The 12,845-nt window shown below is 52.3% G+C and overlaps 1 protein-coding gene across 2 annotated transcripts in view; it reads left to right on the forward strand.

Moving 5' to 3' along the window:
• The window catches only part of MAD1L1 (mitotic arrest deficient 1 like 1), a 325,699-nt gene that overhangs the window by 231,200 nt on the left and 81,654 nt on the right, over nt 1-12,845 (forward strand). For both annotated transcript variants that reach the window (XM_081255711.1, XM_081255710.1), the window contains exon 15: nt 9,269-9,359. In XM_081255711.1, coding sequence (XP_081111837.1) covers nt 9,269-9,359 — 91 coding nt within the window. The remainder of the gene's footprint in view (nt 1-9,268; nt 9,360-12,845) is intronic.

The raw sequence follows: 12,845 nt of genomic DNA on the forward strand, positions 1-12,845 counted from the left end.
TTTGTTTTCCAGTTTTCCTTCTGTTATTGGGTTTTACTTTCATCCCATTGAGTTAACTCCATTAGATCAATAAATTTAACTTCTGAGACTTGTTTTGTAGCCTAACATGTGTAGTCTTTTCTGGAGAGTATCCGTGTGCACCCTGCAAGCGTGTGTCCTCCGCTGTCGGGTCTAATTGATTTACAGGTTCCCGAGCGCTCTGCGTCCTTGTTGTAGTTGCTCCTTTTTATAGCTGGGTAACAGTCCACTGATGGATATGCCGCAGCTGTAAAAAATTGATCCATTCACTTGTTGAAGGATATTTGTGTTGTTTTCAGCTTAGGGCAGTTGTGACTAGGACTGCTATAAACATTCACGTGCAGGTTGTTTGTGGGCATAAGTTTCCATTTCTCCAGGGTAGACACGCAGGAGTGGAATTTCTAAGTAATGCGTTAAGTGCATGTTTGGCTTTGGAAAGTGGTTTGCTGGTTGCTTAAACAGAGTTGTGCGAGAGTTTGGGTTCCTCCTTGTCAGCGCTTGCTATTGTCAGTATTCTTATTTTAGCCCTTCTGCTGAGTGTGTAGTGTATCTCACCATGGTTTTCTGCTTGTATTTCCCAAGTGGCTACTGATGTTGAACACCTTTTCATGTGCTTAGTTGCAACGTGTTTAACCTTTTTGGTGAGGTATCTGTTCAGATATCTCACCTGTCTTTTACCCAGTTGTTTTTTGGTTGTTGTTTTGTTTTTTAACTTATTGTTGAATTTTGCAAATTCTTTATGTATATTGGATACATATTTGTCAAATATGTGGTTTGCGAATATTTTCTCTTAGTCTGTACTTTAATTTCATTATCTTACCAATGTCTTAAAACAAAAGTTTTAGATTTTGAAAAAGTCCAATTTATCCATTTTTAGATATTGAGTCTGAAAACTCGTTGCCTAGCCTTGAGTATCAAAGGCGTTATCCTATGTTTATTTCTTAAAATTTTCTAGTTTCACGTTTTACATTTAAGTTTCTGATCCATGTTCAGTTAAATTTTGCATAAGATGTGAGGTTTAGGTGAAGATTTACTTTTATTTTTGCCTAAAGAAGTTTAACTGCTTCAGGACAATATATGGTAAAGGCTGTCCTTCCTTCATTGAATTGCTTTTTTATGCCTTTGTCAAAAATCGGTTGGGCATATTTCTCTCTCTTCCTGGATTCTCCATTTTGCTGTATTGATCTAAGTATTTATCTCATCACCACTGTCTTGACTACTGGTAGCCTTGGGGTAAGTTTTTAAAATCTGGTAGTGTGACTCCTCCAATTTTATTCGTCTTTTTCAGAGTTGTTTTAGCTATTCTAGTTCCTTTGACTTGCCATATAAATTTTAGAATTGGTTTGTCTATATCTACCCCAAAAAAATCCTGCTGGGGTTTTATTGGCATTGAGTTAAATCTTTACGTCAGTTTGGGAAGAATTGACATTCTCCTTATGTTGGGTCTTCCATTCCGTGAACACAATACGTATCTATTTATTTACATCTTTGATTTATTTCATCAGCATTTTGTATTTTCAGTATACAGACTCTGCATGTTTTATTAGATTTATACCTAAGTATGCCTTTTTATATCAGTTGTAAATTTTGTTTTATGTTGGCTATTATATATTACTATTATATAGAAACGATTGATTTTTGAGTTGTTCATCTTGTATCCTGCACCTTAACCGAATTTACTTATCAGTTCTATGAGGGTTTTCTTGGTCTTTATTTTTGGTTGATTCCTTGGGATTTTCCTGCGCAGGTACTCTTATCTGTAAATTGTCTACATCCGTTTTATATCTTCTCTGAGTGGGATGCCTTTGGTTAAGACTTCCAGACTGGTGTTGGAGTGAGGAGGGCAGACATCTTTGCCTTGTTGCTGGTCTTGGAGGAGCACCTAGTCTTTCACCGTTAAGAACGCTGTTAGCTGTAGGGTTTTTTTGTAGATGTATCAGGATGTAGAAGTTCCCTTCTATTCTTGATTTGACTTTTATTCTTACAAAAGTTTATTATGAGTAGATGTTGAATTTTGTCAAATCCTTTCTTTTTCCTTGAATAGATTGATACGACTGTGTGTTTTTTCTTCTTTAAACTGTCAGTATGGTAGATTATACTGATTTATTTTTCAGTGTTGAGCCAGCCTGACATTATGAGATAAACCCCCATTGGCTGTCAGGTAACGTTCTTATGTATTGCTGGATTCAGCTTGCCAATGCTTTGATTTTTGGTGATTTTTGGTCCATGTTTGTGAGGGATACTGGTCTGTGGGTTTCATTTATCTTTCTGTCCTTTTCTGGTTCTGTATGAGCGTAATGCTGGCCTCATGCAGCAAGCTGGGAAGTGCTCCTTCTCTTTTCTGAAGAGACTGTAAAACCATGTAGGCCTGGGTATTTCTGTTGTGGAAGGTCTTTAGAAGGGTCGGGTTGTGGGTGCTTTGTCGGGCGACATGGCTGGACCGAGGGCAGTTGTTCGTGTGGACGCGCTCCCGCGGAGCCTCCCGTTCCTGGTGCTGCTGCTAGGCCTCTTCTCGATTTTTCCCTTTGCCGGTCTCGCTGGAGCTTTACAATTTAATTGGTCTTTTCAAAGGAACAGTGTTGGGTTTCGTTCATTATTCTCATTGTTTTTGTGTTCTCAATTTCATTGATTTCTGCCCTTTATTATTTCCTTCCGTCTTCTTGCTTTGGCTGTATTTTTCCCCTTTTTTTCTAGTTTCTTAAGGTGGAAGCTGAGATTATTGATTTGAGATCTCTCTTGTTTTCTAATATAAGCGTTTAAGGCTACAGATTTTTCTAGGCACTGCTTCAGCTGCATCCCACACTTGCGATCTGTTGTAGTCTCATTTTCATTGTCAGTTTGTATAGTTTTCATTTTTTAAAATTTGCTAAGGTTTGTTAAATGCCCCAGGCACATGCTCTGTCCTGGAGAATGCTGCATCTGTACTTGAGAAGAATGAGTATCCTGCTGCGTTGGGTACTGTGTTCTGTAAGTTCCTGTTAGATGCCATCGGTTGACGGTGTTGTTCAGTCCTGTGTGTCTTTGCTCATCTGTCCACAGTTCTAACTCCTTAGCAGTAAGCTTTGAAATCTCCAGCCATACTTGTGGATTTGCCTGTTTTTCCTTCCAGGTCTGTCATTTTTCGCTTCATGTATTTTGAAGCTCTGCTTTTAGGGGCATGTTCATTTAGGGTTATTGTGTCTTCTTGGTGAATAAACCGTTTTACATGTTTGTCATTCCTCTTTTTTGGGGTGGCCGCTGTCTGGTTATCTCCTCTGACGTCTCCTTTGTCCGGTATTAATACGGCCACCCCAGCGCACATCCTTCCTTCCTTCCCTCCTTTCTTTCCCTTCTTTCTCGCTAGCTGTTCATTTCGGAATAATTGTTGGTTTACAGGAGGGCTGCACAGATAGTACAGAGCGTCTCATACGCTGCTCACCTTTGTCTCTCGTTATCAACATCTTCGTCTCCCTGGTGCGTTTGTCACAGTCGAGTCACAGTTAACTGGTCTGTGGCCTGCGTTCACCCGTTTGTTTACCCAGCAGCATCCAGCCCAGGGCCCCACCTTGGTCTCAGCCGTCTCGTCTCCCCGCCTCCCCCGCTCTCTGCCAGTTTCTCGGTCTTTGTTTTCCACGACCTTGGCCGTGCCAGCATCCCCAGCCCCCGTTTGTCGGACGTGTTCTGCGACAAGGCTGACGTGTGGCTTTTGGGAAGATGCTGGGGTTTGGGGTTCGTGCCTTCTCATCGCATCAGATCGGGGGTACGTACTGTTAACAGTTCCTGCCTCACTTTCATCTCACCTTCTGTCGTCAGCAGTCAGGAGGGACCAGGACACCCTCTCAGCGCCGTGCTCAGCGGTCTCCTCGGCTCAACAGCTCCAGTTCCGCCTTCCGCAGAACCCGCCCCGCGCGGCTCAGCCACGCCCTCTGTGTGTGACCTAGTGACGCGGCCCCGCCCTCTGCTTCCCCCGCACCACCTCCCGCACTGCACGTTCTTCCGCCCTCAGCTCTCACCACAGCCGCCCTCAGTGTCCTTGTTTCTGGCAGCCGCCTCCCGCCCCGCCCAGCCTCTGCCCAGGAGCCCGTCCATCCGCACGTTGTTTACGTGTTTGTTACAGCAGCACCTTCTCGGCGCCAGCTCAGGCCACCGTGACAGACACCACAGCCCGGGCGGCTTATACAGCACTTATTTTCTCCCAGTTCTGGAGGCCGGGAGCCTGAGATCAGGGTGTTGGCAAGTTAGGTTTCCCCTGAGGCCTCCCTCTTGGCCTCCTGACGCCTTCTCGCCAGGCCCTCACAGGGCAGAGAGCGCGAGCAGGCTCTGCTGTCTTCCTGCCAGGCGCCGACCCCACCCCGAGGGCACCCCCCGGCCTCATCTGACCCGTCGCCCTCCAGAGACCCACCTCCAAATATCACACCCGGGAGTGGGCTCCAACGTGTGAATCTGGGGGACCCAGACATTCAGTCTGTAGCAGGACACCCCCCTCCTCGTACGAACGACTCCAGAGCTGGTGCGGCCCATCTCCCCGCGCTCGAGCCTCTGATGCAGGGGCAGGACAGGGCCGGCGATGCCTGCGGTGAGCCCGACGCTGGGGACACAGAGCAGACCGTCCGACAGAGGGGATGGCCAGGCCCATGGGGACAGAGCAGCTGCACAGCCCTGGGCAGGCGGTCGGGGGGGAGGCCAGCAGGCAGGGTGTGGGGTCCGGGACCAGAGGGCGGTCAGCCTGGGCAGGTGGCCTCCCGGACCAGGTGCTCTTTGCCCAGCTGCGCCTCTAGTTCCGCCCACTGTCCCCTCCAGCACCGGGAGCCTGACCCCTGGCACCCTGCCCCCGCTACCCTGGGTTTTAGTTCTGCAAAAACAATCATTCTTCCCTCAGAAGTTTTCCAGGGTACGTGGTATGTTCATTGCAAACGTTGTTTTAGGGAAGATAACAAACACCCCTTTCTCGCTGATTTCTCCTGACACACGCGCACGTACACACACACGCACACGCGCCTGCTTTGATTGGCTTCGTCTTCTCTAGAAATGATCTGGGATGGCATCCAGTTTATGTAATACCCTCAGTGTTTAAAAAACTTGGAGTTAGTCAATTTCAAGACACTTAAGGCCAGACCTGATTGCTTTGAACACTTTGAAGGCTGACCAGCATTCTGAGCTTTTGAACAAACATGCACACCCACTCATTCATTCGTTCTCTCCCCCTCCCCCTCGGTGAGATAACAGTTTGCCTCAGAGGAGGACAAGGAGAAGCGCGCGCCCGTTTTTAAGATGCACAACTAGTGCTGTTGACGTGGTTTGCTCTCCGACAGCTGGGACGGGCTCTAGCTCGCCGCTCATTAGGAGTCTGCTGCCACGTGCACGTGCTTATCTGAGTTTAGACCGGAGAACTTTGGTTCACAAGCCTTCAGGATCCATAATACCTGTTTTTAAGAGGGGCCTTGCGGGGCTCTCGTGCAGCCTGTCCCTGAGATGCAGAGCCATTCTCCGGAAGGGGCTTCCTGGCGGTGGCCTGGGCACTGACCACCACCTCCCCCCCAAGCTCACAGGGATGCCTCACCGAGGCCAGGTGGGTCACACCTCCGAGTCGTCCCTCTGAGAAGCACTGTCCTAGAGGGTAAGGGCATCGACCCTGGAGCCCGACTGCCAGGCTCCCTGTCCTGGGTACCGGATGGGCCGCTTCCCTGCAGTCACTTAACCTCCGTGAGCCTCAGGTTCCCCTGTGAAAACTAGGGCATGGGATGCGAGCTGTGCGGGGCACTGGCCTCACTGGGCGCCAGAGACTCTTCCTCAGTTCCCTACGATGCCCGCAGCCCTGGCCGCACCTGCGGCGCAGCGCTGCTCGGGTGCTCCTGCGAGGGACAGGGTGACCTGTCAAAGGCATGGGTGCAGCGTGTGTCTTCACAGTTGTAGGCTGCACATGTTAAGTGTACAACTGGATATATTCTCTCTCTCTCTGTCATACACACAACACACACACACACACCCATGGAACCATCACCACACTCAAGATAGTGGGCCTGTCCTTTGCCCCCAAACATTCCCTCTTGCTCGATTATAACCCTGCCTCCCCCTTCTCCCCTCCCGCACACCCAGGCAGCTACCAGTCTGCTTTCAACCACCGGGGGTCGGTGGGCACGTCACGAAGCTGTGTGTTGTGGGAGCTGTGCAGTGTATACTCTGGCCTCTCTCTCTGAGCGTACTTGTCTTGAGACAGCGCATGTGTGTGCCAGCGGTTTGCCCTTTATCTCTGCTGAGCCCTATTCCCCTGTGCACATACACCACTGTTCGCTCACGCACGCCCTTGCTGGTGGACGTCTGGTTTGCCCCACGTTTTGTCTGTGGGGATGAAGCTACTCTGTGTTACACACCAAGTCCTTGTGTCCCTTCTGTTCTCCCGGAGGAACGCTGCCACGGGGGATGGCTGGTAGCTGCGTGAGTAACTCTTGAAGAAGCTGTCTTCCAGAGTGGTTGCACTGTTTCGTATTCCTGCTGCCGGTGGACGAGAGGTGTGGGTTCTCCTCGCCAGCACTTGGTGTGGTTGGTCCTCCCCATTTTAATCCTTCTGGTAGACGCGAGGTGGCGTCTCACTGTGGTTTAAGCTTTCATGTCCCTATTGACTAACGATCTTGGGCACCTTTTCATGTGCTTGTCATTGTATATCTTCTTCGGTAAAACGTTCAAACTTCTGTCCATTTTTTATTTGATTACTTACTTGCTTGTTGTTGAGTTTGGAGGGTCCTTTATACAATCTGGATACGAGTCCTTTATCAGATATTGGCAAATCTTTTCTCCCATTCTGTAGCTTGTGTTTTCATTCTCTTCATGAAGTCTTTTTTTTTTTTTTTTTTGCGGTACGCGTGCCTCTCACTGTTGTGGCCTCTCCCGTCGTGGAGCACGGGCTCCGGACACGCAGGCTCAGCGGCCATGGCTCATGGGCCCAGCCGCTCCGTGGCATGTGGGATCCTCCCGGACCGGGACACGAACCCGTGTGCCCTGCATCGGCAGGCAGACTCTCAACCACTGCGCCACCAGGGAAGCCCCACTTGGGTGTTTTTTATGATACCATTTTATTTCCTTTTTTGGCTTTTTGGTTGTAACTCTTTGTTTTTTTTTTTATTTTAGGGGTTGCTCTAGGGTTTTTAATATACATTTTTCACTTGTCACCATCTACCTTCAGGTGATACTATACCTTTTCACATATATAATGTAACCTTACGGCTGTGTATGTCTGTTTATGCAGGCTTTATGCTGTTGCTGTCATATATTTTACTTAATATTTATGTCTGAAAACCCCAATATATTTTTATTAGTTTTGTTTAAACAGTCAATCTCTTTTAAAAATAGTAATTTAAATATTTCTAAAAGATTTAAATAATGTGAAAAACCATATTTCTGCCCACGCAGCTAAGATTTCCGTTGCTCCTCACGCCTTTGTGTGGCTTCTCCTTCCCTTCTGCCTGAGGATTTCCCTTGACATTTCCTGTAGAGCAGGCCTGCTGGTGATAAATTCTTTGTTTTTGTATGTCTGAGAGCATCTTTATTTTGCTTTTGTTTTTTGAAAGATATTTTCAGTGGGAATAGAATTCTATGTTGACATTTTTTCATTTCTTCTAGTATTTTAAAGATTTTTCTCCTCTTTCTCACTTGCAGTGTCTCTGCTGAGGAAGCTGCTTTGTTTCTCTGTGGGTAACATTTCCTTTCTGTGGCTGCTTGTGGGATTTCTTTATCACTGGTTTTAAGCAGCCAGATCGTTTGTGCACTGGGCCTGTTTTCTTCATGTTTCTTGTGCTTGGGTTTGTGTAGCTTCTTGGGTCTGTGTCTTTATACTCTCGTCACATTTGGAACCTTCTTGCAGTTTTCTGTCCCATCCCCTACCACCACCACCACCGCAGGGACTCCAGTTACACGTAAATTCACCTTCATGAAGTTGCCCCACCGCTCAGCGATGCTCCTTCCAGTTTTAAAGATCGATTTTCCTCTATGTCTGCTACTGTGGATAGTTTTTATCACTCTGTCTTCAAATGCACTAAACTTTTGTCCTGAGGAGTCTAATCCATCATTAATATCATCCAGGCTTTTTCGTCTCAGACATCGTAGCTTCCACCTCTAGGAATTCAATTTGGTCCTGTTTATATCTTCCGTATCTGTCCTTAACTGCTGAACAGTGGAATATTAGTCCTTTATTCCAATAGCTTTTAATAATCATTTCAATGTCCTTGGATGCTGATTTAATGTCTGTGCAGTTATTCTGCACAGGTAGGTTATTCTCTTCATTGTGGGTCATATTTTCCTACTTAATGCCCGGTAATCTTTGATTGGATGGCAGACATTGTGAGTTTTAGGTTGCTGGGTTCTGAACGTCTTTGTGCTTGTATAAATCTTGTTGAGCGTTTTTCAGGGATGCACTTAGGTTTCTCAGGAAGAGTTTGGTCCTCTCAGATCTCGCCATTGTGATTTGCTGGGCCAGCCTGGAGCAGGTACCAGTCTGGAGGCAGTTACCTCCCATTCCCGAGCCAAGACCTTCCTGAATTATCCATGAAGCATGAGTTTTCCATTCTGGCTGGTGGAAAAGACTCTGTTCCTCACCCTGTGTCAGTGCTGGGCACTGCTTCCTTGGCATTTTTTAATTTTAAATCATATGAATATGGTTGCTATAAAAAAATTAAATTTTAAAAGGAAGACAAAAATAGGCGCCTTCTTACGATTAGCTGCAAACTCCCTGCATGCCTGCTTTGGCCACTGGCCTTGCTTGGCCTCTGGGCCTTCGGGGTAAGAAGAGCCTGCTTCTGCGCCTCGTCCGGGTGGTCCCCCAGCCTCCAGCCACCAGCTGGGTCCACAGCGCACGTTGGAGAGCTTCCCTGTCTTTTCGTCGTGCTTGGAGACTCTCTTCAGGTCGTTCTCTTGATTCTCGCGACCTCTCCGGTGCGTGGTCACACTTGTGGGGGTGGACTGGTGGGCACAGGACACATGCAGGCCCACCGTGCCACCTGTTAGTTCTCCTCCCTGCTCCCTTCCGGTCCTGGTCGGCGAAGGCCCCACCCCTCCCCGCGGCAGAAGCTTTTGCACCGGAATAGATGCCTTGGCTGCGCTCCCCCATCCTGGGCTTGTGTAGTTTTACAGTTTTTCCTTAATGTCATCACTTCATGTCACATTTCTACAAACGTGTACTTGGCAACGAGCCTTTTAACCGTCTTGTAACCTTTCCCCTTTTCCTCCCCAGAGGGCGGGCCACAGTGGGGTTCCTGTCATGGGTCTGCTCTCCTTGCAGGTTGAAGGTTGAGGAGCTGGAGGGGGAGCGGAGCCGTCTGGAGGAAGAGAAGAAGGTGCTGGAGACACAGCTGGAGCGGCTCACCCTGCAAGTGAGTTTGTCCGGGGCTTGCCCTGCCCTCCTGTTTTCTCCTGGGTTTTGCCCGAGGTTCCTGCACCCCAGCCATCCCACTTTCTAGCTGACCAGACTAGACTAAACCGGGGGCCTGTTCCCCACCCAGGCACCTGGCTGGCCGAGAACACCCGTCCCAAGCCACCAGTAGGGGCGGCCTGCCTCGGGTGGCGCTGCCCCCAGCCACCCACCCCGTCTGCTTTCTTGGTCTCCGTCTCGTTTTCCCCGACCACTGGCTGCAGCGAGCCCACAGCCTGACCTCTGCGTCGCCCGTGGCGGGTGTGACGGGCCTGCCCCCCTGGGAGGAGACACCAGCAGAGGTCCTGGGTGGTTTGGGGTTTATATCCAGGCCTGTCCGCATCTGCCTGCAGTTGTGAAGTCGGATTGCTATTTGCACTGTTTTGCTTTTGCTTTGTTTTTCATTTTTATCCTCCTGTCTAAATTGTTCCATGGCAGGAAACCTGCAGGTTAGTGATTACCCGGATTTTGGACAGGCCATTGATTTTTCTCTTGGCATCTATTAGAGGCAAATCAAATATCCTTTTTATTCCCGATTTCTGGAGATGGGAAAAGTGACAACCTTGATAAAACAAGGCGCTGTGAGCCGCAGCTGGGCCGTACTCAGCTCCAGGACCTGTCACCTTGTACCATTTTAATTGGGCCGCATTCCTGCTGGGAGAGCTGGGCTGCTGGCGGGTGAACCCCCGGCCACCCGTCAGTGGTGCCATGTCAGGGCAGGATGGGGAGTGTCTTTCTGGGTCCTAAGTTGAGCTCAGCCTGAGGTATCAGCGGATGGCTTCCCAGGCCTCTGACTGGGGCTCAGTGACTGCTGCCGAAATCGATGTTTCCTTTTTCCTGCTCCAGGGCTTCAAGGCCTGTCACGAGGAGCCTCAGTGGCCCTTGGTGATGGTGTCGAGGGTCAGACCCGGTGAGAGGTGCCGTGAGCACCGTCAGTGGATGTGGGGAGACAGGGCCGGCGTTGGGGGCCCCCAGCTCGAGCCTTCCTGTATGGGAGGTTCGGGCGGGTGGTGCCCGGTCCAGTCCGCGCTCTGTGGGTGGGGTCAGCGACGTCGGCCGTGTCCAGCCTCCTGGGCCCCACATGGACCTCACGCAGGGTGGGGGCCTGGCCGTACGTCCTGGAGGCACTCACGGCCAAGGCGGCAGGTGGCATCCCTGTCAGCTTGGGGAGGGCATGGGTCAGGGTCTGCGCCCTGGTGTGGCCTGGCTCTAGGCACACAGGTTTCTGTCCGTGGAAGTGTGTGTGTGAGGGGGGTACCCGGCCGGCAGTGGCCACACGCAGCACCGAGTATGCCTGTGAGCAGCTGCCCCCGGCGTGGCCGGGAGGGTGTGGCAAGTGGGTCCTGGTTTCCAGGATCCTGGGGGAGCAGACGTTCGCACGGTGATGGGCGCGCGGCGGCCGCCTCCCTCACCCCCGGCTGGGGCTGTTCTGGAGCCACGTCCGGGGGTGTGAGGCCCCGTCCCCGCCGTGGGCGCTCAGGCGGCCCCCGCACCCGGCGCAGCCCCGCCGCACTGGTGCTCTCCACCTGCTCCGAGCCCGGGGCGTGCTGCCGCCCCTCCGACTCTGCGGTCGCCCAGATCTTGAGACGGCAGCGAGCAGAGGCTCCTGGGTGCCTCTGTCCCACGTCACAGCCCCTTTCTCTGTGTGGCCAGTTCCAGCTTGAGTTCCAGAAGGCTCTCGGGAGCATCCCCGCCCCGGCACAGGGCTCGTTTCAGAAAGGTCCCTGTGACGGTGGGGGCCGAGTCCTGTCTCCTGGCTCACCATCTCAGCTACAGGTGCCGCAGGCCTCTGCTGTGTGCCGACCCCGTGCTCCGTGGGCCCTGGGTTTTCTCCTCAGGCCTCCTGTGTCTGTGCCCGCCCACACTCCTGGGAGAAGTCCTGCCGCCCCCTCTGCACTGACGAGGCGGCTTCGCTCAGAGAGGGTCGGCACTGTAGTCATGGGCACTGAGCCCCAGGGAGCAGGGCTGGCCTTTGAACCCAGGGCCGTTGTCTCCTGAGCCACCCCCCCGCCCCCCGTCGCCCCTGGCCTCCACACACTCCTGACCCCTCACCTCACCGTCCTGCCCTGCACCTCTGGTGGCCCGGCCGCCATTCCCAGGTGAGCAGCCTCAGCTCCGGGACCACTGGTCTCCTCCCCCACCCCGGCCCACCCCACCGCCCTATGCGCTGCCCCTGGCCTGGGTCTGTCGTATGATGCTCTGGGGCGAGGAGAGCTGTACGCCTCCAAGGCTGAGTGGACGGGTCACCCCCGTCGCAGCGACAGTTCCTGTCTGACCGTGACGCCAGAGAGGCAGAGTTTGCCCCACTGCCATCCAGCCTGGGCGGAGCGCCCGTGGGCAGACCCTGCCCAGGAAGCAGGGAAACGGGCGGATTCGGCCCTGGAAGGAGGGTGCCCACCTGCCCCCTGACCCCTCAGGGCAGACAGAGGGAAACCACTGGGCGTTCCGGTCCTGGTGGAGTGGACCGGGAAGACCTCATGTCTGGCTCAGGGAGCCCCCTCCAGGTGGCGCTGAAATGGGTCTGAAGGGGACCTGGGCTCGTGGAAACCGCGGAGACGTGGGTGGTGCCCTGGGGGCACCGGCGTCCGAGTCTTTAGACCTCGGCAGGAATCCTGCCCCTCAGCTGGGTGGTCTCGGGCATGTCATGCTTTGCCACCCGAGTCCCCAGCACATCCTTTATAAAATCGGGGATGATGCGCCCACGTGGGGGTTACCAGGAGGTCACAGGCCACGTCTGACCACACTGTCGTGAGGCCAAGACCTCGTCCCCTTCACCTCGGTCCCTGGGCCGTGGAGGCAGCAGGAGAGGGCAGCACACCCCTCCAGGTGGCCCGGCTGCCCCCAGGCTCCGCTTCGTCTGCGCGACCGCAGAACCACAGCTTCGTGGCCCCGGCAGAGCGGGAGGACGGGCCGAGGGGCCCAGTTAGCGTGTAGCCCCCCCGGCTGTGTGTTTATCCGCGGTGCTGCCGGCGTGATCTTTATGCAGATCTCCTCTCCTCTCTCCCTCTGGAGGAGTCTGCAAGTTGGGCTGCTTCAAGGAAGATTGATTAAAATCCACTGCAGTTTGGCTTAATTGGGAACATATGCTTGGAGAGGGAGCTCGACTAGTTAGAACTTTTTGTAATTAGTTCACAGCTGGTTGGTGAGGCAACCGCGCCGGTTACCGCTCAGAGCTGAGTGCACGCCTGCCGGCCTGTGCCCACCCAGTGCCTGGCGGGGCCGGGAGGGGAGGCTGCTGGGCCCTCCGCCTGTGGTGCGTGGCCTGTCCGGGTCTTTCTGGGGTTCCTTGGCTACTCCCACCTCATCTGTCCTAAGGTAGCCAGCCGTCAGGGAGACGAGGCCCCCGTGTAGAGATAGGGAAACGGAGGCCACAGCTGGCCAGACACAGTTGGCCGTTTAGTAGAGGCAAAGTGCCCTCCGGTAAAGACTGAACTTGGGCAAACCAGCT

This window comes from Mesoplodon bidens (assembly GCF_964165515.1).
Source record: "Mesoplodon bidens genome assembly, chromosome: 15".
Lineage (NCBI taxonomy): Eukaryota > Metazoa > Chordata > Mammalia > Artiodactyla > Ziphiidae > Mesoplodon > Mesoplodon bidens.